The following is a 25,438-nucleotide window of genomic DNA, read 5'->3' as shown; positions in this document are numbered from 1 at the left end:
ATGATTTCAGCCATATCATGAATTTAGCCCCAGTAACAATTGTAATAATAATCAGTTTATAGAGTATATAACAACTTTCAATGGCCATTCTTTCAATTTGTGGACTTTTTATTAGATTGCCTGTGTGTAACAAAGGGTTAGGGTTGTGGAGTCCAAAATGGCACACTGTAAAATTACCTTACTGGTAACTTTTCACTGTTTACTGACCATAATCTTCTTACGTTGAAGATGTCAAATACACTTTTGTACAAAGCAAAAGTACTCGCATTTAGTATTCGTTATCCACTGCATAGAAGATTTTGGGGGTTCTGTACTTGTATTTACCCAAAACATGAATTTCCTGTGTCGTCTTTTCCAGAATCTCTTAATCAGATTATTTAATTTGTTCAGCTTCCATAATCAATTATAGCAACTAATTATCGGTGATCACTGTAATCACACTGCATGTAAGGTTACTTCCCAAGCCTGGTTGTATGTCAGGACAGTCATGGTCGTTTGCAGTGCACTGTGGTGGCTTTTGCTTTCTCTGTGGCCATGTGGGCTTCACGAACAGTGACTGAAGTCAAAATGGTTGACATGCAGCCAAATGAGCCAAGCCCTACAGAGCTGCGATGACCTCATTCTCGGTCTCTCTGCTCCATCAGCTCCACTCATTGACCCCGAGTGAGGAGCGAGCTGTTTTAGGGAAGCTGGCTCCCTCTGCTGGAGACAAGAACTTTATAGATGGTTCGAGGAACTAGCAAACAAATTCTGTATGTGATGCGGTGAGGATGTATGAGTCTCCTTTGCCATCAACCAAATGCTGAAGATATGACATTTAATGTTAATGAAAACTTTTTTTTTTTTGAATAAATACATGTGATTGCTGAAAGCTCAAGCATATTCCTTAAAAAGCTGTAAAAGCATAAGTGGTGTATTGCCCTTAAACCTGCAATCATTTATTTTTAGGCCACTTAGGGACAGCAGAAACAAATTATAAATGCAAGCAGTTGTTTATTTATACATCCAGCAGTTACATTGTCATTAAATTTGAGTTTTTAAAGGCATAATGTGTAAGATGCAGCCAGAATATTAGTTTAAAACATTCAAAATAACATTTTCAACAGAATATGAAGAAGCAACAGTTCTGACATTAGGTCAAATATGTCTATGTACTGTGTTACAGAGATCTACCGAAGTTGGCATGCTAACCAGCTAGCCCATCCTGTGTTGTTATACCACTTGTGCCTTGAGAGGTGATACCAATATCTCAGGCCTCCCCCCGTAGTTGTGCAAGCAGCGAGTTCGCTACATTAAACAAGCTCTCTTTGCTTTTTTTTAGTCTCATAAATAAGCAAAATAAACAAAATATCAAGAAAGGACATAGTCTTACACCTATTTTCCTTTTTTCTCTTCAAAGTTTCTCTCTTTCACCAAGCTAATTGTTGACAGAAACAAACCAAACCATCTTGTTTTAGTCATTTCCACTGTTCAATCACCAACTCTTAAAAACTCCCCGCCACCTTGCTGATGCCTGACCTCCCTCAAAATAATGTTGACTCTTTAAGAGTATAGTGTTACACAGGGACGCTGAAAAGGGGGGGAAAGAGGGGAGGAGAGGAGATAGGTCTTCATTCAGCAAATGGAGCTGGCTCAGGTGAGGTGAACTTAATCTCTGAAAGCTAGTTAGCGGACCTTTTGAGTTTACATTATTTTGTAGAATAAAAAGAAAATGGACAGAAAACTGAAAAACAAAAGTAAAGGAGGGAAGTTTAGTCCTGTTTAGTGCATTTTTTAAAAATTAATTTCGGTGAACCGACCCTTTAACATGACCATATTGATTATGTGATTGTGTTGATCAATACAGTTTTTATCATGCTTTCACAGTATATGTTAAGTAAAACACAAAACGAGCACTTTTGCAATGATACATTACTGATTTTAATCACAATCTATCACAGCATTTCTCAGTGGAGAGGACTGAGGCAGTGTAGCCCTGCTAGCAGCCCAAATCCTCCTGAACTGGAAAATAAAGAAAACCGTTTGCATACGAAAATATATTTAGACATCAATTTGCAGATTAGCTGCAACCAGTTAATTTAGCTCGGCATACAATGTATTCTCTGCTGGCAAAGATAGGAAAGTCCTTAATTTGCTTGCCATCTGTGAGACCAAATCCTGCCTAAGGCAACCAAAGAGTCACTACTGGTCCGATGCTGCCAAAGCTGTCTTGACCAACTGACCAGATGATAAAGATATTTTGTGAACCAAACAGTGACGCTGGTCCATCATGATAGTCAACATATTTTTAAAGGATTCCTACAAAAATTCTGCTTGGTGTCCACTGAGGCGCTCTTTTCTGTCAGTATTATTAATCAGATGTAAAAAGTTTCTCCCTAAACATGTTTTAAAATGGTGCTGCAGCCTGTTAAACCAGGTATCGTACATTTATCTGTTGTACAAATAGAAACTATTTCCCTGAACAATTTCAAACTCCCTGTTAGCAGTAAAGTCATGCAAGAGCTTTAGGCATAATACACATGCCAAAAACCTCCAGGCGGTGGAGGTGGAAAAACGAAACAGCACAGTTTGTGTCACCTAAATGGCAGGGCACTACTGAACTGATGAACTACAATAGCTTATTCTGAATAGAAGGAAATCTGTTCCTAGAGAGAGAAATGCTGTGTGAGAAGTTATGGTTTCACTACGTGTGTTCATCACCATTACGACATGTCCTGTACATCTGCAGCTGTTACTACTTCATTATGTATATGATGTGGATAAAGCTGTTTTGGAGACAAACCACAGATAAATGCTTGTTTTATTGGCAACATGAATGTGAAAACATTGGTCTGTAATGTTTCTTTGCATTCAACCAGTTGAAAAAGATTTTTTTGGCTCCGAGAAGCAACAATAAATAAAGAGCCTTAGTGTAAAGTCAGTTTGCTTCAGTGTAATGGCTTCTGTAAACTTTCTACCCTGAACAACAATCAAGCTACGGATCAGTGAAACAGGCCGCAACGCCTTAAGGACGAGCACCCAGTGGACACAAAACCATCAACCTGAACAGAGACAACCAGAAAACAGTTATAATTATAAAAAAATATTGTGCTTTAAAATTTTCTTCCACCATCATAAAACACCATATAATCATGCTCCAGTTCCATACATCCAGCCATCCACCTCCTAACCCCACCCCCCCCACACAGCAATGCATTACACCCATGGGAGTCCTCTTATGAATTTGAGACATCACACAGTCCACGACCCAGGTCACGCTGTCAATATACACACATCAAAGCTACATATGAACAGCAGATACCCATGCACTTCTGAGTCAAACAAGACTTACAAACCTCAAAATTAAAAGCATTTAAAGATGGACTTCCACAATGGAGACAGATAAAATCTTCCATTTAGCACAAAACAAAAGCAAAGCAAGCTACCCAATCAAAACATTTTTCAATTGTTAATCAAAAACATACTGAAGAAGGGCTGCTCTACAGTCACACCAGAGAAAACATTCACTGAGCGTGCCCATCTTAAAAATATATTTATATATATCTATCTAGAAATATTTACATGCACAGTTGCAATCATAATAACACATCCACCTCCTTGTCCCCCAGGCTAGCATGGCTGTGGTGGCTTTGAGGTGAATCCCATGCTACATGCTTGATGGCACCAGGCTTGTCCAAATGTCCATCAGTGACAACTGGAAGCTGAGGCGGCACTCGTTTAGTAGAGTTAATACACCAAATGATAATAGTTAGTACCCTTTTTTTTTGTTTTTCAAGATAGCAATATATCACAATACAATCTCCTGTGATATTGAGAACTGTGACTGTCTTTTACTCCAGGGTGTTTAACCCTGAACTGTTTTGCTTTTGTTTGTGCCTCATGTGGTTTATCATAGTTGTTCATACAAGTCTATGACATTGAAAGCTCCTCATACAGGCAGCGAATAGATTTTTCACATGTAGTCTGCCATTTTACAGATGTTTTTAATTTCATATCACAGATGACTGTCTTGCAGTATATGGCAGAATCACGTTTTGTGATTCAATTTTGTGATTTACCAACCCTACTGCAGAGTGCAAATAATTAGCTTACAAAAAAATTGTCAACATGGAAATATTGTATGCCATGTCACAGTGTTAATGTTCAGAGTCAGATTGAGAGATTACTGTAAATGCTAAATTTAGAAGTGCATATGTCAGAGTACCAAAGACTTTTTATTTTAAACAATCTCAAATGTTTTACTTGAGACGTTTTCAACTGTAAACCTTTTACTTCAGCAAGCAGAATACACTTATGAAGGTAAAAAAGGAGAGGAAGTGTGCCAAACAGGACGTCACCTCAGCTCAGATTTTTAAACAAAACGTTCCTCTGTTCAGCTCAAATCGTGTCCAGTACCCAGTTGTCATGATTGCTTTTGGCACAACCAAATGGCTGTAGCATACACTGAAAAGATTTGGATTATTTGTTCCCTTGTCACAAAAAGCCCAAATAAAACAGTCAACCCAGACAAGCCCAATTTGGTAAAACCAAAGATTTGAACCAATGACCCCAAATTTAGAGGGGGAAGGGGGATTTCAACCACCACCAACCCTGGGAGCCTTGAGGATGAGGGAGGGGAGGGGGAGGAGCATGCAGGGTAGGGGGGTGATGTCTGGGTCTTCTCGACGTTCAATCATTCCTGTCGGAGAGAAGCAGTGTGTCTTTAAGGGGTTGTAATGATTTCCTGTTCCGAAATAAACAAAACACAGGTACAGTTGTTACATTTTGTACACATTTTTAGTCAAAGACAAAAGAAGGCGTCTGATGAGATTAGATGAAACGGGCAGATCAGTTTCCACGTATGGACAACAACCTGAGATCTTATTTATCTTTGGGAAAATTATGTTCATTCTATAATCTTGGTCTTGTATGTTTTGGCGAAACGTGAAGGTGAAAGTTACTTCCATGGTTCAACTTTGACATTCAGTAGTCACCATAGATGTCTGCAGTTTAAACATGGAATAGTTGATTAGATTGGAAAGTTAGTTTGGTTGAGATTTTATTTTTTAAATTTTCAAAACAGAGGGGTTAATAACATAATTTTCGATGGATGAGAAAGATTCCCATGTTACGACTTGGGTGTTCATTTCATCCAGATGATATTACAGAGTTAGTTGTGTGAGGATTAAAATACTGTTAATTGACAATTTGACACTATATCCACTAAATTAAGGTTTAATTTCAGTCAGTGCACGGCGAACTTGGCTGAAGCGAGGCTTTTATATTTGTTTGGTTTACAGGCACTTACGTATGCAAAACCCATGCAAACTCAGATGGCAAGGCAAACAAACATTTATTCAATCAGAATAATTTAAAAGATGCTGTAATCATGACTTTAGACTTAAAGTTAAATTAGTTGTAAAGCAGTCTCTGACTCTCTATCCTGTAGCTGAGGACTAAAAAGTATCATGAGTGAAAAGAATGATGGCAACATGAAACTCCAGCAGGGTACACTTTTGAGAAGCGCAGGTAAAAATAAGTTAATGCAACTTTCATGAATTAATTTACAATGAATACATTCTTAAGCAGTTTGAGATCGTGAAAAGTTATTGTGCTACATTTATGACATTTAGGAAAAGGGAAAATCCCAACTCAAATGGTATTTCAAGTGAAATTCAGAAAGAAAGTTGTGTTGAGACCAATTCAAGTGGATTTTGTGGATAAAACAAACACTTCAATTGCCATGAATGCAACACAAAAAATCAATAATCCTGTCCAGATGGTTGAAATAACCCATGCTCAATTATTTCACAAATACTGATTTAAAAGGCACCGAATTGCATGCTTCCACCTAAACCTGCAGCTTTTTACCACAAGGTGGCACCAGTTCATCTGATTAGAAAATAGTTGCCCCTTCCTTACCAATTAAACAGCTTTTTCAGCTCTATTAAAGCTGTATGGTACCAACACATAGGAAGTACTTATACTAACATATGTACTATTGGATATTCAGCCATTATCAGGATATAAAATTGTTTTGGATGGCGTAACATTTCAGTAATTCAGTGTTAAACCAAGACCAAGTCAAACAATGAGGCAGAGCAAGACACATTCATTTATGTTGGTATCAGTCCATCATTATATGCAAATTTCAGTTAAAATATTTTCTTGTCCATATTTGGATTTCTTTTTTGTTGTTTTCTGACATGTGTGTAAATGAATGAAAACAGAGTGGTTGTTATAGTATTTCCAGCAAAGACATGCAGGACTTTTCAAACCTTTGCAGCAGCGAGTCAATGTGGCCACGCCTTGATGTGAATAGAGACCTAGTATCTAAATAAAACCTCACTCCATCTACAAGTTAACATGTGAAAAACAACATACAAGCTGGTACTTCTGTCCAAAACCTTTTTAATTCCAGTTTTGTCTCTCTTCTTAGATAAGGTTGTGTTAGTCTTGAGCCCTGGACACTGTCAGAAATGGCGTGCAATTTAAAAAAAAAGAAAAGTAATTTCTGAGAATAAGCAACTCCTGTAACTCCTGCAAAATTTACCTTTTAAAAAGTACACTGTATGTAGAGCTAGAAACCCCTCACCCCCACTCTGACCTCTGGATCACACCCTTTATTATGTCGGTGTTGAATGTGACTTGGTCAAGGTTATCTGTTGTACCAGTCAGCAGGCACAGAATTTAGCGCAGTGCCAGCAGGTTTCTCAGAATTAGTCTGCTCATCATCACATGACGAAAACAAACGTCTCTCATATAGCAGCAGTGCTGAATATCTACTGTTTCAACACGGAAAACATTCTTAATAAGGAAGACTTCTGATATTAAAATCATCCATGAGTTCCAAGTAAACACTTTCCTATGCTGAGTGTGTTGAGCAATAGTAGGTAGCTAAAATTACTAATTGTATTTGATCATCTCTAATCTCTTCTTTTTCCCTCTCTCCTGTCTATACCTGTTTGATCATCTCTCCAGTTCTCTCGATCACGATGGTCTTGGCTTCTTTGACGGGTGATGTCATCTGGTAGTCGTCGCCCAGCAGACCAAGCAGAGGGTACTGGTTCCTGTACCTACACACACACACACACACACACACACACACACACACACACACACACACACACACACACACACACACACACACACACACACACACACACACACACACACACACACACACAGTGTGGTGGGTAGTTGTAACACTGCAGAATAAGATAATAAATTAGTTTACCAGCATATTGGGGCTGATATTTCCCCCTATTTTTGGATTAATCTTCTGATCTGTAAAATAACTTCTACTGCCTCCATCTTTTTCAAATACTCACTTGCTCTTCTAGGTTTTCTCAATGATGGAAAAATGTGTTAAGTCATATCCGCTCTAGCTGTATAATCCACTGTATGTTATACACCAGGGGTTTTTAAAGTGTGAGGCAGGGGGGCTCCAAACAGTTTCAGGGGAGGCTCAGTGAATGGAAGTGAAACAATATTACATTACTTAGTGCATTAGTTATCAAAAGGAGATCACGTAGAATAGCCTACATGTGTGAGAGTTCAGAGATTCAGTAGTTTTTCGAAACCATTTTCCCCCAATCAGAGACAGAAACTAACAAATACCTTAGGGCCGATCTTTTTTAAAACTGTGTTGTAGCCATATTAGGCTGTTTTTGCCTAAAAATATTAGGCTATCTTGGCTCAAATGTTGGGGGGGGGGGGAATCAGTTAAGTATGTTTCAGTTAAGTATGTTTCAGTTAAAACAACTAATTCCTTGTTCTTCTACAACTTTGTCCACAATACTCCACTCAGACTCGGACCCTCTGCTTTCGTCAGCCCTGCCAGACTTATCTTAAAAAACCTCCTGTTGTGTTCTCTGTCTGCTCCCAGTTCCTCCCGAAACCAAACCCTAACAGGTAAAACCTAAAAGTGTTGTGTTTCACTGTCAAAGGTTTTAGGGGGGAGTTTTTCCTCATCAGAATCAAAAGTCTAAGGACAGAGTGCGTCATATTCTGTACAGTTTGTAAAGCCCCTTGAGTTAAATTAGTGATTTCTAATATTTGGTTATATAAATAAAATTTACTTGACTATTGTAGATGGTCTAGGGCTGCAGCTAACAATGATTGTTTTATTGATTCACTGATGCACCGTTTAAGAAGTACGTGTGCAACCCAATCTCATGGCCCAACCAGGAGAACACCAAATGCACGTGTGCACATTTTCAGGTGAGGATTGCGGCTTACTTTGGCTAGCCTTCAACTCAACAATCAATCATGATTTCAGTTAAATACTAAAGTTGCTGTTACCTTGTCTGCTCCGTGGACTTCATGATACACCAGGTGTTATGCCGAATTTTGCAAACCTGCCGAGAATTGCATGCACCTCCAAATTCTGCTTTTGAACCCTATAATATTCTTTGTGGGGTTCATCAATAGTCATAAATAAATCAGTATATATTTCATATTCATATTTTATGAATGTTAAGAATCGTTAATATTTTATTACACTTTTGAGATTCAGCAAAAATATATGGTGTTAACAGCGTTTAAAAAGAAAAGGACCTTAAGAGGTGGATGCATAATTCGGCAAAACAGATGATGAAGGCTACCTGCCGAGATTTGCATTCACCTCTTTTCTCAGCATAAATGAAATGCATGCAATTCTCGGCAGGCATACAGAATTCGGCACAACACCGGGAGCTTTCTGATCAGGTGCAGTCATGCTGTTGCTGTCAAGTTTCGTTTTACGGTGGACGGACTGTAACATTACAGAGTTGTTGTTTAGCTTGAAATAATCCCATACTTTGGACACTTTCTTCTTTGTCCCTTGCTATTTTCTCTCTCTTCCTCCACTTTGCAAACAGCGCCATCATAATCACGTGTCATGTTCACAGCGTAAGCACGATGTGTGACAGTAATAAATGTCCGTGTGAAACAGTGTGCTATATAGTTATATGGATTAAACGAAGCAAAGAATTTGCCTCTATGCTTTTTAGTTATCGAATTAATCGATGATCGATCGATCGAAGATAGTCTAAAACATTTACTTTAATAATTGATGAATCTGCTGATTATTTTCTTGATTGGTGGTTTGGTCTTTAAAATATCTAAAATACTGAATACTGCTAAATACTGAAAATTTTCCCTGGTCACATCTTTAAACTGCTTCTTTTGTTCAACCAGCAGTCCAAACCAAAAAGATCATTTGTTTACTGTAATGTAAGACAAGTATTACCAATAACCCTTACTTCTGAAAATATTTGACATTTTTGCTTTTAATTGATTATTAAAATGTTATTATTAGCTGTAAAAAAAAAACCAATTGATATGATGTTGTACCTCTTGGTGATGATGGTCTTGGTTACGTTCTTGGAGCTGTTGTTCTTCTCCTGCATCAGCTTTCTGATCTCCTGAGGATCACAAGTGGTCAGAGGTCAGCAGGCAGGTCAGAAACTCAGCAACAAGTAAAGTGTGCTTACAGGCTACCATTAGTGTGTAAAAAAAAAAATAAAAAAAAATAAATCTAAGTTCGCTAAATCGGAATGTATTCCTATGTCATTTTGTGTTTTATGTAATTGGATATTGTCTTGATCTTCTGTAGGGCTGGGTATCGATACGTGACGGCTGGGACGATACTGACCAGAATGTGTCTGTCCAGTTTCAAAAACTGTCAAGCATCAATTCTCTGGGCAGAGTTGTAGTCATATTACTTGCTTTTAGATCAGATAGTTAGAGATTTAAATTATAATCTTCCCAATTTTAGACAGTATTTTATTTTGTCAAAGTTTTCATAACTGCTTGTGTTTAGACAATGTTTAACAATCGAACATTTTGGCTTCTATTGTTAAATGAACAGAGAAAGTGTATCACAAATCTCACATCTTCTCAGTATGCTTCTCTTCTTGACAGTTTCTTTGGTCACTTAAATGCAAATGACCTTTAACCAAAACACACATCTGTTTGTGTGAGAACGCTTAACCAAAGGTATGCCATGCCAGCACCCTGAGGTGACAAAAACATTCCTGACTTGAAATTAACTGCTTCAGTTGGTGCTGCACAAAAACAAAAATAAGGTTAGAATGCAGCTGGACCTGAAAGGTGAAAACGAAAACTAATTCATGAAATGCTAAAGAAACAAATCAGCTCACACACCTGCAGGTGTCCAAACATCGGTTTTTCCAGCAACAAGCTGGCTTAGTTTTCATGAATTCTATACTTCATTCCAGGCAAGTCAAGCACTTTCTTTCTGCATGGCCGCATGCACGCTTGCACATACAACTTGGGTCTTATATTCCCAGTTTTTTCCATTATTGGTTTCTGTCTGGGAACACAATCTGAAGGCATGTGTTTAAAAGTATAACCCAAACCACAAATATGAAATCTGACCAGTCAGAAAGACCCAACAGGTTTGCCTCATTTGAACTACAGAAGCTGATCACATCAGATTCAAATTAATCTTTTTAGATATGAGTACATTCATTCAACATCATGGAGAATCTAATTCTCTCTTCCTGAGCAGTAAAATATTTGGCTGAAGTAACACAAGAAACACTGTTGGTGTGTTATGTTGCAGACCTCTTCCTGTCGGGTGATGGTGGTCTGTCGCTGATCCAACATGGCGAGCAGCTCTGAGATTTTCAGCTGGAGACTCTTATCTGAGGACGACTTGGAGCTGCTGCTGACCTCGGTCTGGATCGTCGTTATCTGCGACTGGAGGGAGGATGGAGAGAGATGAGGGACATTTAAGTTGTTCTTACAAGACATGTTAAGATATAACTTGTGTCTCTTTTGACCTGAGGACATTTTTAGCTGATTTTTTGTTTGTCTTGGATATAAAACTAACGTCACTGAACATACACAGGATATTCTCTCAATACATTACCGTTTTCCTGAAAGGCAAGATAGACAAAACAGTTGAATATGATATACTGAACAAGAGTGGTTCAACGTGTTTTAAGGTACAAACTAGCATGCTAACATTTGCTAATGAGCACCGAACACAAAGTACAGCTGAGGCTGATGGGAATGTCATTAGCCTTGCAGGTATTTGCCAATAAATTAAAGTATTGCACAAATTTAAATACTGACCTGATGACGGCGCTTTCCCCAAGTATTCACAAATCACCCTGAAGAGGACACAACTTTCTGAACCACATTTCATGGCAATTTATCCAACAGTTTTATTCTCACCCGCAGCCTCTGTATCTCCTGGTCTTTTTGTTCCCTCATGGAGTTGAGCTGCTCCTTGTACTGACGTGACAACTCCTCTGTCTTGATATGCAGGGTGGAGCTGCTGCCTTGGCCTGCCAGCTGAAGGACAGATAGACGAGGAAGGAAGAAAAGAGAAAGAAAATCATCATCCCAGCTGCAGAGTTAACATCACCTGCCTACTATTTTTTTTTATTTAATTTATTAACTCCCCTCTAGATTTGTCCCAAATGACAGATTGCAATAACAGAGGCACTTTATTTCAGGTTGCTTCTAAAAGCCAAATATCACATAACTGACCACCTTACAACATCATATACTGCCATATTATATATTCTTTTCTCTAATTAGGAAAATGAGGTTGATCAGAATAAATCGTCATTCTTTAAGTAAGTTTATACCATTTGAATGGTTTAGATAAACCTTTAACAATGACAATATAGAATACCTCTAATGCTTCCTCCAGATACTCTGTGTGTATGGGCCTTTCTTATTTCCCAACTTTGTGCCTCCTCGATCCCTCAACTCCTTGTGGCGCGTGTTAGTCCCTCCCACCCGAGATGCGTTTTCAATGAGTCAAGGAGGAGACGTGAGGAGAGACGAGTCGAGGAAACAGGCATTTAGCGAAAGGAGATGTCCTTGTCTCGACAATTAAATATGACCTGTTGCACAGCTGCATCATCTGTCCACTATTTAAGCCGTGATCTCTGTCAGAGCAGCCGACCAGCTTTTGCCACTAAAGGCTACAGATCATATCTTCACAATCCAGAAACATGTCTGTCAACATTAACACGTAGAAACATCGAGGTTCCAATAAATATTAAAAGCATCTATTGAAATTGGTCACACATCACAGTAGCCTACTGTCATGCTCTACATAGAAGTACAGTAACTTCTTTTTTTGCAGCGCCTTTTGCCTGAAAACAGATCATTTTTAACCCCTCAGCCTGATGAGGTGAGGTTTCATCATCATGAATTAACATTAGATCCTGACTGATCCAGTCGGCGTGTCAGGAGATTGTTAGTCATTAATTTATGTTGTCTGTGGCTCGTGCGTAAATGCGCACAGCGTCTCTGCAGAGGTGCTTCACCCAGCCAGCCGCACATCCACACATCACATTCAACAACATCAGTGGTATCAAATTGAAATGACTCCAGCAAGCCTCCTAGATCCTTGTTCCTCCAGGTGGATTTTAGGAATTGAGATGTCTGAGCTGAGATTGATTTCCGGGTCACAAGCTCGAGGAGGCACACATTTGGGAAATGAGGAAGGCCCTAAATGTGTATTCTTTCTGCACATGCTCGGATTTCAAAATCACAGTGGGTGCCAAGCGCTTCACAAGTCGAGTTTTTTCTTTTGATTATTGACATTGGAACATGGAAACCTTAATCATTTTATTAAGCAATATAATCCTCATTTGGATTGATTTATGTCATGAAGGGGAAAAAAAGCTGGCTTGTAAAATGTACTGTAACCGCAGCTACTGGTGGTAAAGCCAATTTACCTGCAGGCCACTTGCACCTGCACCTCGTCTCCAAATCCACGATAAACATCTTTCTGGTCAAGTATTTATATTTTTACTCACTGCTCTACAGGGTCTAACCATGAATCCTTACAATTGCACTTCAAAACAGCTCTGTGTGCCAGAAAGTTATTTTTAGGTGATAATTAGCTTGATGTCTTCTAAGATATATTTTGGTAGAATAGTCTTCAACAAACAGGGAGGGCGAGACAGGTGATGTGTGCTACCTTCTGTCGGAGCATCTCATTCTCCTTCTCCAGCACCCTCATCCGTCCCTCCACCTCTTTAATCTTGAAGTCGCGGTTCGACTCGGTGCTTCGGCTGCTCATGAGCTGGCTCTCCAGGGAACGCTGGGCGGCGGCGGTTTCCTTCAGAGACAGCTGTGACGACACACAGGAAGTCAGAAACACTTAGATTCAAAAATCAGCTGCTGAAGTTGCACTAATGCAGTCTAATACGACAGACCTACAGTACACCCTACACGAGTCGTGTTCAGTTTTTGTTGAAACCGTTTCAGAGAGCTGTTGATCATCTAGGATATTTTACTGTAGATGATTCCAAAACTGTATGATTGAGGTTAGACTAAATATTACTCTCAATACTAAGAGATATTTAATGTTTAAATAATAGATAAATACTACACCACCAAATTCTGATTTTGAATATACATAGAAAATAAAACTCATAAGTACTTGTCTTCCTGTAATGCCAAACTTGTTATAGGAGAAATTATTTCTAGAACAGTAATGCATTACTATGTATAATTCCAAATCTTATTTTCATAGTTTTAGGCATCTTTTCATTCTTTTCTGACCTTTTAGTCCCATACGCACCAGCACGTACCTTGAGATCCTCGGGCAGAGGTCTGTTGTCTGTTCCAGAGTCGACTGAAAACTAAAGGGGACAGAGCGTTTGCTGTCAGGGCCCCGAGGCTCTGGAACAGCCTGCCCGAGGAAATCAGGTCGGCTGAGTCAGTGAACTCTTAAGTCCCTTCTTAAAACATACTTTTAGGAGAGCCTTTCCCGATCTTATTTGACTTTATTTTATCCCTTTTATTTTATTCTATTTTACTAATTTTATATTTATCTTAAACGTGTATTTTAGTCTTTTCATGCTCTTATCTTGTTTTTTTGTATTATTCTTTACACTTGTTAAAGCACTTTGTTTTTGAAAAGTGCTCTACAAATAAAGATTATTATTATTTTCTATCAGTAATAATAAGGGATGCACCGGAATGAAAATTCCTGGACGTAGCCGAATATAATTTGCAGAATACCGAAAAAGTACATTCAAGTTTTTTCCTTTTATTTTTTAATTTTTTTTTACCACTGCATAAATACATTTTTTTTTACTCAGTGTTTCCCACAGGATTTGTAGAGACTCTGGTGGGGGGGTCCGGGGCCAGAAAGGGTCCGTTAAAGTAAATTACATGTGTCCGTTTACTTTTAATGGACACGTAATATGTTTTATACTTTCTGTGAATATAATCCAATTAATCTTATTTCCATCCTGTATAGACACTTTATTTTGAAAACCGGACGTTGTCACATGTCCTTGCGTTAAATTCATTAAGTCTGACCCAATTTAATAAATAATGTTGTATGTGGTTCTCGTATCGCGTAACATGAAGACTTCACAGCCTCTCTTCAGGTAGGACTCTCATACTGCAACACTTGTCTTTGTAAAGAGAGAAAATGACAGGATAAAGTCGCTAACCTGCCTGTCAGCTCGCTGTGGGCCATTTCAGTGGATTTACCACAAAGGCTTGAATACGTGTGCACTCCAAATTTAGGTGCGGCTCAAACTTATGCAGGTTAGCTAAACTTATGTGGAAGAGAAAACAAAGGTGAACTGTCTGTTTTAAACATCCGTCACAGTTTACAGCCCAACTTCCTCCTTCAACTTTGACCTACCAGACTAACACTAGTATTTTTTTCCTGTGCAATGACTAATTATTAAAACAAGTAAATACATCTACAGTGACAACATCAATACCCAGATCATTAACTTTACAGAAAACGAAAACACACACAGACAGACACACAGTACCTGGAGCTGTCTGTTGTTCTCCCGAACGGCCTCCAGGAGGCTGTCATACTGCCGAGCCTGGTCTATTTTGAAACTCAGATCTCTCTCCAAAGTCTCCTTCTCGCTCTCCAGGCGCTGTGAACACAGACAGACAGACAGTCATGTTAACAGTAATGAGTGGTCACATTTTCTCATGTTTATAGGTGGTTCAGTCATATTTTCTGTCCATGTCCTCAAGATTTCTTTTTTTTTATTGTTGATTGTAAGTTTTGATGTAGGATTGTGTTTAAATTATTACTATGTTTTATGTCTTCTTTTTAATCAAACAACAAAAAGAGACAAAGAACTTTTTCACAATACCAGCACATATTTCCATTTGCTCCCTTTTGTCTGTTTGAGATGCTAATTGATTCTGTTCACGAATGCAAACACACATTAAAACGCCACCACACTGTATTAACAATTACAATTATGGAAATTGCCATTCATAAGCTGTTATTATCTGGCCTGAAGCCTGTACATGTCTGATGTCATTTTTAAAGCATTCAATTAGCTCACACAACAGTGAATATAATGTTTTGTGCAGGCTGTGGCCCTACTGCTGTACAGATCTTGATCCCTATGTACACTTTATTTGTAACCAGCCATCCTGATGGATGTTGTATTTGGTTGTTTTTGTTCACATACATTAAAGTAAATATAGCAGGAACTGGGATATCTTGCTTTCAAATGCTTAAAAAAAAAAAAATCACATCTGTTCTATGAAAATATGAACATCAAGGGAGTCTTTTGTTACTGTGCAGGAATTACGCATGAACAAATTAATCAAACAGGAAGTTAAAAGAAAGTCAATAAAAGTCACTATTACAATCAAATAATAGTGTCTTGATAAGAGGTACCGTCTTGATATCAATGTCAAATAATTTACATTTTATGTTCCTTTGTACTTAGTAATAATAATCCAATTAGACATTTATACATACATTTTGCTGAAGAAAATCTTGATTTATTACTTTTGCTAAAGTAAATTATCCAAATAGTTCTTCCCCCACTGCTAAATATTCAATCCTTCTACAATATAAATGTGTTTTTTTCCCTTTATACTCATAAATAAGGTGACCAGGAGGACAAATTACATTTGTATATTATTTTTAAGATAAGCTATTTTACTTTTGGTCGAATTTGGTTGTGTTGCTTGTCATGTAATGAATTTTGTCAGCCAGTTTAGGGTGATCTGATTTGTATGCTGCTTGATGTTGCTGACGTGTTCATTTATGCAGTCAAACGGGAGGACCTGGCTCCTTTTCAAAGGCCACAATTACAGTTCAGGTTGTCAGAGTCAGGCCCGCAGAGAGCTGCACACAGCTCTGTAATCATCCCAACTCACATTTCAAACAGATATTTAAGCTCATGCTAGAGGGTGCCGTGTTAAAATCTGAGTTATGGTGACAAAACTGGGACTCAACTAAACGCCTCAAGCATCTCTTGGCCACATAGAAATATTTTTTTTGTCAGGTGGCGACAGCTCTTACCCGCAGGTCTTCTGACATGTGGAGGAGCTCCTCTCTCAGACTGCTGAAGGTGGACAGCAGTAGGCGCATGGTCTTATCTGCAGTGAGACGAGTCTGAGAAACACACACAGAAAGATGAGTTATCATATGAGTTTAGAGTCCTCCTCCCTGAGAAATAATATAGTGAAAAATTCAATGAATAGTCGGGGCATTTATTTGCTTCAACCACTGAACTCACCCTGCCTATATATGGGACAGGCCTTTAATTCCTTTCTCATAAAACTCTTTCTTAACAAATATTGTAAATATGCTACTATTAAATTGTTTCTTTAAACCAGTATGAATATTACATAGGGCTATTTCATCTAATTTGTTTATAGGGCTGGACCCAAATATTCGACCGTTGGGGACACATTCGATTTTCAATTTTGAGATTTGATTGAGGGTTTTTTTTGTTTGTTTTTTTTTGTGCGCCTGACCTCCGCCGACAGCAGTGAACATAACGCTCCAGTTCACATCAAAGGGAAAAACTCTGCGGGAGCACTTTAAACTGAGTGATGACAGCAGTCGTGTGGCAGTTGTGGGGTTTATTAATTTTACAATTGCTTAATTTCATTACATGTCAAAATTCCTACATTTTAAAATTAATCAGTAAACTGTAAGCTGGAAACAAACAAACAACACAATGAACATATTTAAATATTTATAGCCTATTAGGCTGAATGTATGAGATGAGCATTTAGTAGGCTATAATAAAAGTTAAAAGTGAATTTAACGTGTTAGTTTTAGTTACGCTACTGGAAATACCGCTAAACTATTCCCGGATTCTGCGATTAGCTTCGACTAATCGCTCTTGATTACTATCGAAACTTCGACGCTCAGCCCTACTTGTTTATCATTCTAGCAAGTCTGAACTGTTTCCGTAAAATTAACTGAACGATCTTACGATGTGTAGCATTAGACCTAGCTCAAGCGGGCGACCCACTCGGCTTTAAGAGGTTTTATACATCCAAAGAACTTCTATAAAACCAGACCTGGCGTTTCATTTATAAAACTGTGCGTAGGAACTCATTAAAAGTGTACGTGTGCCCAAAAGCCAAAAGATATTCAGACTTCAGACTGAAATGTGGCGCATGTGAGGGAGCTCCATGTCGAGATTAAAGATTAAGATTAAACCAAATGCATTCCGCTTGTTTAAACATTTATTTAGGCCACACAAACAGTCCACTCACTTAACGAGCCTACTGATGAGTTAAAAGAAATATAACTTGTTGTAGGCAAAATGACAATGAAATAGTGTTTTCCATAACATGTTTTTACAAGCAGCTCATCACATCCACACGCTGGCGCACAGCGTTTGGCTCAATAAGGCAACGAACATGTGAGAACAATAGGCTACATGAAACTATGCACTGGTATTTGCTCGACTGACACATTGAAAACGGCATCAATTTAAATGCAATTTGTCCTCCTGGTCACCTTATTTATGAGTATAAATTGCACTGCATGCAAGTAGCCTATTAATTAAAAAATTCCTGATTAAACTGTACAACATATTTGAGGCTTCCTTTGCAGAAACAAAATCTCCGTTTGTGTTTATGATCCTAAATGTGGGCTGCAAATGATCTTAAATTATGTTTTTTGGCGCACTTCAGGGTAAATCAATCAAACAGGTGTTCATTTACTCAGAAAGGCTTTAAGCCTATAATAGTAGGCCTGTTCATTTCAAACCGTTTCATCCTTCTGCCATATGAGTCGCCGTTTCTCTTTTCTCCTTTTTATGTGCGTAGGCATGGTTCAGAGTTTACTTACAGGACCGCACATTCTCCCGTCAAGTTTGTTTTTTATAGATCACAACCTTTGCTTGGGAAGTGGCGTACGCACATTTCCAGCCCTGTTTTGTTTGTACGCACCGTTTATAAATGAGGCCCCAGGCGTCTAATTGAGACTTGCAATCATTTGTCAAAACATGTGGCCACACCAGGCCAATAACACAGACAAATACAGACATAAATAAATGTTGACACTTTATTTTAACACCCCTATATCCCCTTTGTCATTATATATAATGATATATTACAGCTATGGCATATCAGACATTCATTACTGTCAAACTGTTTTGGATGCTCATAGGAGAAGTCTGATTCGTAGACAAATACATTACATGCAAAACTACATGATGCTGTGATAATATGTATTATAACCATGTATAAAGCGTAATTTCTATTACAGGGAGTTAAATAAAATGTGGATCAAAAACAGCAAGAAAATATATTTTTAAAAATCATGTGTTGGATGCTTGTAACGCCCGAAGCAACGGACGTGAAGTAAGTTTTAAACGTTACACCTTCTGACCTGTAGATTCAATATGACATGATTGCAGTGAAAGAGAATAAAGCCAAATGGTTAAACTACAAATACACAGCATGCGTGACATTAAAGATAAATAAATGTGAATCAACACAGTATGCCACATTATGGTCAATGAGGAAGTGAATTATAATTACACACACACAAAAAAAAAAAGTGGCGTTTTATGGGAATAATGATCAAAAGCTCTGGTCTCTCACTCACCTGCAGCAGGTAGCGAATTTGTTGTTTGGTCAGTTCAGTGGCTCCTTTGGGAAGCAAAGCCTCCACCTCCTCTTTCTCTACCTGAAGACACACACACATACACAGATATGATATGATATGATATGACAGGTGGAAATGGGATAAAGGAAATCCTGTCAGTTTGAATAATTTCCACAGGTTTCTTAGAATTCCTTGTATTTTTAATTTTGAGAAAGTATTTGGTCCTTAAAAATGACAGAAATACGACAATATACACACGCGAGAAAAGCACTGGCTGCATCAGTATGTATGTGTGCACATAAACAGTGAAGAATCAAACCACCAAATGTGTGAGAAAATATTCTCAAAGTTGTTTAGACATAAGCTCATGGAATGTTTTATATTTTTCATCCTGTTAAATATCCCCTCAGATTGTTTTCATAGATATTTATCTTGTAAGCTTTGATGAAGTCTGCTGAGCTCTTTTCAGATCTATTTATCAGATGTGTGTGATGCAGGGTTTGTGTCTCACCTTGTAATCATTGCTGGGATCCAGCTGGTGTTTCCTGTAACACACATAGGGGAAAGACAAACAATGAGGACAGCAGCGTGACTGGAGAAAACTGAGTTGTGTGTGTGTTGCAGGGTGAACACGACTCGGATTGTGACTCACGAGTCTTCCTTTAAGGGGAATGTAACCAGCCACTGACAAGGGTTTGTGTGCGAGTGTGTTATGTCTTCATCACATTGTGAGGACAAAAGCACTTCACTCAGTAACAAGGGGATTTACCTCCCATCAGGGGACAAACATTCAGTAAAGAAGGTAAACTATTTATTTTAGGGTTCAGAAATTAAATTTAGCTTGAGGATGGGATTAGGTACACAGGGTTTTTCCTGGCTCAGAATGGTGCTTTCGGGGATGACCATGCGCGACAGTAAGCATGATCGGTACACGTAAAGAAAAGGCAACCTTATGACCGAAATCTATGCATTTTCTTGTAATTTCTGGCCATTTGATTATATTTATAGGTGACATTTGATTTGGATAGTCTGCCTAGTATGTAGTTTATACAGTATTTGTAACATTTAAACAGCTTATTTAATAATAAAACTTTGATTAGGGTAAATGTTTGTGTATTTATTACAATTTCAGATCATAGTATAGGCTACTATATAGTTTACCACAACTTTAATATTAATTCTAGTTGTAAAAAAACTGCAGTTTTATTTTTGTGGATTGTTTTTATTCATTTAATTGATGTGCTAGAACGCTAAGGGCTAACTTGTCAATAATCAAAATAATTATAAGTTGCTATTTCTTGATAAATTTAAGATTTGAAATGCTGTTTTTTTTTCTTAGCATTTTGGCACTGGAGATTAAAACAGCTAAAATGGCTTTGGGGGGCGCCAAAGATTCCTCTATTCAGGACAATCCCTGGGTACAGTATGTAGCAGCAGTCAGATTAACTATAAGAGGTGTTTATGTGATGTAATTAGTATGTAATGTAATCATTCTGTATTTTTCTTACAGTCTGTCTTAATGCCTCAGTCCGTCTCTCAACCCTACCTTGTCTGTTGCACTCAGCCCTAAGCCCACTGGTTCCTACTGATGATGTACATCTTTAAAATGGGTCATGAATATGTAGTTTCATTTTATTTTTAAAAGCTGAGTGATAAAACAACTGGCCACTGTAATTTTTAACAATCGTTACCCAAACAAGAGGCATTTTTGTCTGTGGGACTGACTCAAAATAAACTCCAGTGTGTGCACTCACAGTGAATACACAGACAGTAATTAGTAGGATCAATTCACTGTTGGTTTTGGGCTTTTCATGGGATTTGTTGACAATAAGGAAAATGTAGAATATCACCATACTCGCCTTTTAACAGCTTGACACTGACTTCAACCGTGTTGCAGAGCCCTGACTGGGAGTCAACACAGCGGCCACAAATGTACAGTATACTAGTTCATGTGAGTGATTTGGAGCCTCACGTCATTCGTGGCTGACAAAGAGGTGAAAAGTTGGGAGGATGATTAAGATCTTACGGTTAATCTCTCTCTCTCACAAACACGCACACACTTCAAAATGACAGCACATGAATCAACTGGGTGGTAACTTGATAGTCAAAGACCTCCCTTTCACAACCTGCAGCTCTGAGTTGTATCTTGCGCTCATTGGCTGCATCAGACCACCTGATGTCATGTCACCTTCCCATTTCCCAACCCAGGTTGCCTGCCTTGTGCAGAACTTTCTGGTGATGTTACATTGTGAACAGATGACTACCAAAATTGACTTTTCCACCTCAATAAAACTTTACTACTCTATAGAAGTATAATCTTCACTAAAAACATATCTACCTTTTCAGGTAACAACAATGCCTGAACTGAAGTCATTTTTTTCTTTATTAGAATTTTCTTTTTTTGTGCCAGTTTTTCAAATAGAAAGGGTTAGGGGGTTAACAATTTCCCCAACATAATTTATCAATGGACCTCCATTATGGCACCTGCTGTGTTTGATATTATGAGGGGAAAAAAAACAACCGAAACTCGCCATGACCTGTTGGAGCATGCTGTTCATTATAGCGGCCAAACCCAGCGTCTATCTCCATGACAATATCCATCAATTTCTACAAACGAAACTGTATGCCAGGATAATAACATCAGACTGAATGATATTATTAAAGTCATAAAAGTCTATTACACTGTATGAAATGATATCTGTCTGTTGTTGGTTTTATCCAATAGGAACATTTTGCAACAGTGACAGAAAGCTGTCTTTCTGACTAATACAGTCAAATAAAGCTCTGTTTTAGGGAGGTAATGATTCAACTTTATTTATTTCTAATATTTTTCTACCCCATTTATATCAGTACGGTAGACTAAATACTAAAAACGCACTCACACCACAAACTGAAGCCTTCGAAATGATCAAAAAGTTGAATCAACGCAAACTTTCAACAGAAACTAAACACTTCAACCTTTATGAATGTGAGACTGCTGTATAAGACTACATTTGTTTTAGCTACTGAGATTATGTATATGCACAGAAAACACATATTGCATCCATCAGGCTCTATTTAATATATATTTCTAACATTGTTACTGTTAAAATCCAATGTTCAAAGCCTTGGATGCACAAGAACAAAAAAAAAAAAAAAAAAAAAGGTTTTCTCACCATTTCGTTCATTTTGTTTCGGCTATATTATTTCTCATATTGTTCTTTTCTTTCATTTGAATGTATCAGTTGAGGTGCATCCTTTGGCAACAATCTTATATTTAACAATTACAACAATACATCTGACTACACTTTGATATCAACATAAATTTATGTGTTCATTATGAAAAACATGGACAAGATGGTCAGTTTATCTCACTTGTCTATAACTTTAAGTTCTTTCAGTCCAAAAAACTGTCATGGAACTAAACAACAATCCAACCACTCATACAACAAGAAAAATGGATGTTGGGGGGAGGAAAAACATAGATGGCCGCCCACCCTGAGCCATGGTTCTGCTCGAGGTTTCTGCCTCTTAAAAGGAAGTTTTTCTTTGCCTTTTCTTTACATGTGTATAGTGGTACAATGACCTCTCCCTGCAGTTAAGTTAGCTTATAAATGCAATTCTATTTTGTTGCTGACCCTCAAATGTTTGATATCAGGATTTGTAGTGGGGTCGGCCCTCAAAATACATTCTCGACTTATTTCTGTTATCTTCATGTGTGGACTGGGACATGATGAAGTTCTACTGTTTTTAAATAGACCACATAGATCACATGTTTCATTAGGTGTACACTGCTGTGGACACTTAAGCTTAATGCCTAAAATGCACATGCACTTACTTTCCACGGATCTTGGACACGTGCTCAGAGATGCAGGAGTGGATGTCACAGTTCTTCCTGTAGACATCGGCCAGCAGCTCGCCAAAGTAACGTACGTCCAGCTTCGTGGGCTGGGGCACTTCCTTCAGCTCAGTTTTCACCTCTGTCTTGGAGATCTTCTCTATCACCGGCTGCGGCTTCTGCCGTATGATGTTTACAATCTCCACCTCTTCCACCTCCACTCGCTCCTCCTCTTCTTCTTCTTCCTCCTCCACTTCCTCTTCCTCCTGGAGAAACAGGGGAGACATATTTTAAACCACTGTGTGTTACATGTCTGTTGTGTCTGAGTGAGACAAGTGAGTAGTCTGCTTTCTCCTTTCATTTTTAGATCCTTATAAACTGTCTGTACAGCATGTGTGTGAAGAAAATGTTTCAGTCAGTATACATGCATTGCTCACTGTAATGAAATCCATCTTTTTTATATTCAAAGTAAAGATTTCCTGTCTTGATAGTGACACATAACAGATTAGATCAAACTGACTTAATGGTGCGCAAGAAAGTCATAACATCACTCAGTAAAGAAGTTCTCATTTCGCTCACAGATTTATAGATAACACGATCAATGATGTACACTACTGTGCAAAGGTTTAGGCAGGTGTGGAAAAATGCTGTAAAGTAAGAATGCTTTCAAAAATAAATATAATCTATTAACATGTCTGTCAATAAACAAAATACAAAGTGAGTGAATAGAAGAAAAATGTAAAACAACTCAATATTTTATGTGACCACCCTTTGCCTTCAAGACAGCCTCAATTCCTCTAGGTACACTTGCAAATAGTTTTTGAAGGAACTCAGGGTCCCACTGATTTCTGCCAGTTCTTAGCTGACGGCACTGCTGGACATCTTCCGATTGCTAATAATAATAATAATAATAATAATCCTTATTTGTAGAGCACTTTTCAAAAACAAGTTACAAAGTGCTTTAACAAGTGTAAAAGGGAAGTAAGCATGATGGGTCTTTCATCTGCTGCAGTAAGTTTACTTGCATGCCCTTTAGGGCTACGGTCCTACGGCTGTCGGTTTCTTTGCGCTTCTTCAAAATAGCCTGGACATCTGGAACCGCCCCGTCAGTCTTGAAATGTCTGCCTGGGAGAGACTTTGCTGACGCATTATTTCAACAACTGTCTTCAGCAGCCTCACCTTGTTAAGGCTCGTGCAGACCACACAACTTTCAGTGTCGGCAGATCCATGTGCTGTTCAGACTACACAACTTGCTGTCTTGTGACGGGAGTCGTGAAGTCATTTTGGCGCTCACACTACTTGACTGATCAGTGACCGGGGGTCACACACTACACGAGCTGGCAACAGCTGTGTCACCGGACGCTGGTCTCCAAACCACGTTTTGTCAAGAAAACACGTGAAATTTTAAACGGGAAATGATGCGTACCTACACACAAAACAGCTGTTTGTTATTATAAAGATACCAATTATAAAGACAAAGAACCTGGATGAAAGAATTGATTAGCAGATGCAGGTAAAGATTGTCTGAGATACAGAGAGAGCTGAAGGTGAGTAAAAAGTGTTTTGCTGTGAAAAGTAGCTGCCTGCTCTCATTAGCTGGATGTAGAGGTGGCGATGGCGTAATGGATAAGACGCATGCCTTTGGTGTAAAAGACGCAGGTTCAATCCCCCCACTGAGACCCATCCACCAATATGTGGGACACATTAGCACTTAACCCCTAGTTGCTCCAGAGGCGTGCAACCTGGCAAAAATAAGTCGCTTTGGATAAAAGCGTCAGCTAAATGTAAATGATATGTGGATGTCGAGTCGGCTGACTCCTCAAGATATTTGGCTGGTGTCGGCGATGCGTCAGAAATCTGTCGTTTTGATGAAGTAGTTCACACATTATGACATCAATTGCTGATTTACCCCTGATCACAGCCTGGCGGTCGCCGAGCTCTCCAACTGGCAAATCAGGCTTAAAATTGTGTAGTGTGAACTAGGCTTTTGAGTTTGGCCATCCAGTTGTAATCCACTTCCACAGCTGTTTCTGTTTTTCAGTTAATGATTGCGTTTCAGTCTACATATTGAGTCAATGATAAGTGTTTAATCATACACCTGACAATATGCCACCAATCTCCCTACCTTTGTACAAGTGTACCTAGAAGAATTGATGCTGTTTTGAAGACAAAGATTTGATTTAGATTTTTCTTTTGTTTGTGCATTTTGTTAATTGACAAATATAATCTATAAACATGTCCATTTTTTAAAAGCATTCTTACTTTACAGCATTTTTAGTGTAATAAAAATCGGCAATCAGATGTCAATAAAATAAATAAATAAACAAATAAATCCCCTCCTTGGCTTCCTACTAAACAGCTGTCAACAGGGATAATTATTTTAAAAGATAATGTGAGCTATGCTGAATGACCTCTTTGATCTTACAACAAAATAATTACATTTAGTTAGCTGCTTAACAATGAAATGTAGGTCATGGAGGTGGTGATGACGCAGTGGATAAGACGCCTGCCTTTGGTGTGAGAGACCCGGGTTCAATTCCCCACTGACACCTTGTGTCCCTGAGCAAGACACTTAACCCTTAGATGCTCCAAAGGCGTCAGCTAAGTGAATAAATGTAAATGTCATGTTTCATAATTACTGGAAAAATCATTGCTGATGTATTTCAACTCTATAGATATTCTAATAATGATACCTCACAACATGACATGTGTGGCCTGCTTCAGCTTTTAACATGCATATTTTAGTGCATTTACAAATGTCCTTTAAAGATTTTCTTCCCCAAAGCTGCCATTTTTTAAAT

General features: G+C 38.3%; 1 protein-coding gene and 1 long non-coding RNA gene across 3 annotated transcripts in view; one reads left to right on the top strand and one right to left on the bottom strand.

Annotated features, from left to right (window-relative positions):
* Positions 1-973: 973 nt before the first annotated feature.
* The window catches only part of pof1b (POF1B actin binding protein), a 41,944-nt gene continuing 17,479 nt past the window's right edge, over positions 974-25,438 (bottom strand). Inside the window, exons 3-13 of one of the 2 annotated variants that reach the window (XM_038707602.1) lie at positions 22,638-22,903; positions 19,332-19,365; positions 18,821-18,901; positions 16,268-16,360; positions 14,757-14,870; positions 12,935-13,087; positions 11,167-11,286; positions 10,552-10,686; positions 9,316-9,386; positions 6,941-7,055; positions 974-4,723 (exon numbers count right to left, since the gene is read on the bottom strand). In XM_038707602.1, coding sequence (XP_038563530.1) covers positions 4,703-4,723; positions 6,941-7,055; positions 9,316-9,386; positions 10,552-10,686; positions 11,167-11,286; positions 12,935-13,087; positions 14,757-14,870; positions 16,268-16,360; positions 18,821-18,901; positions 19,332-19,365; positions 22,638-22,903 — 1,203 coding nt within the window. In that variant the 3' untranslated portion in view covers positions 974-4,702. The remainder of the gene's footprint in view (positions 4,724-6,940; positions 7,056-9,315; positions 9,387-10,551; positions 10,687-11,166; positions 11,287-12,934; positions 13,088-14,756; positions 14,871-16,267; positions 16,361-18,820; positions 18,902-19,331; positions 19,366-22,637; positions 22,904-25,438) is intronic. The other variant, XM_038707603.1, reaches the window with a different exon arrangement.
* Positions 6,975-10,623, top strand: LOC119894894. The gene is made up of 3 exons (XR_005442995.1): positions 6,975-7,039; positions 7,790-7,893; positions 10,550-10,623. It is a non-coding gene; the product is annotated as an uncharacterized LOC119894894 (long non-coding RNA).

The sequence above is a fragment of the Micropterus salmoides genome, unplaced genomic scaffold (assembly GCF_014851395.1).
Source record: "Micropterus salmoides isolate LMB-PRFRI ecotype aquatic unplaced genomic scaffold, ASM1485139v1 Ms_hic_scaffold_9, whole genome shotgun sequence".
Lineage (NCBI taxonomy): Eukaryota > Metazoa > Chordata > Actinopteri > Centrarchiformes > Centrarchidae > Micropterus > Micropterus salmoides.
The sequence above is the reverse complement of the archived record's forward strand: the minus strand, read 5'-3'. Positions and strand labels throughout refer to the sequence as shown.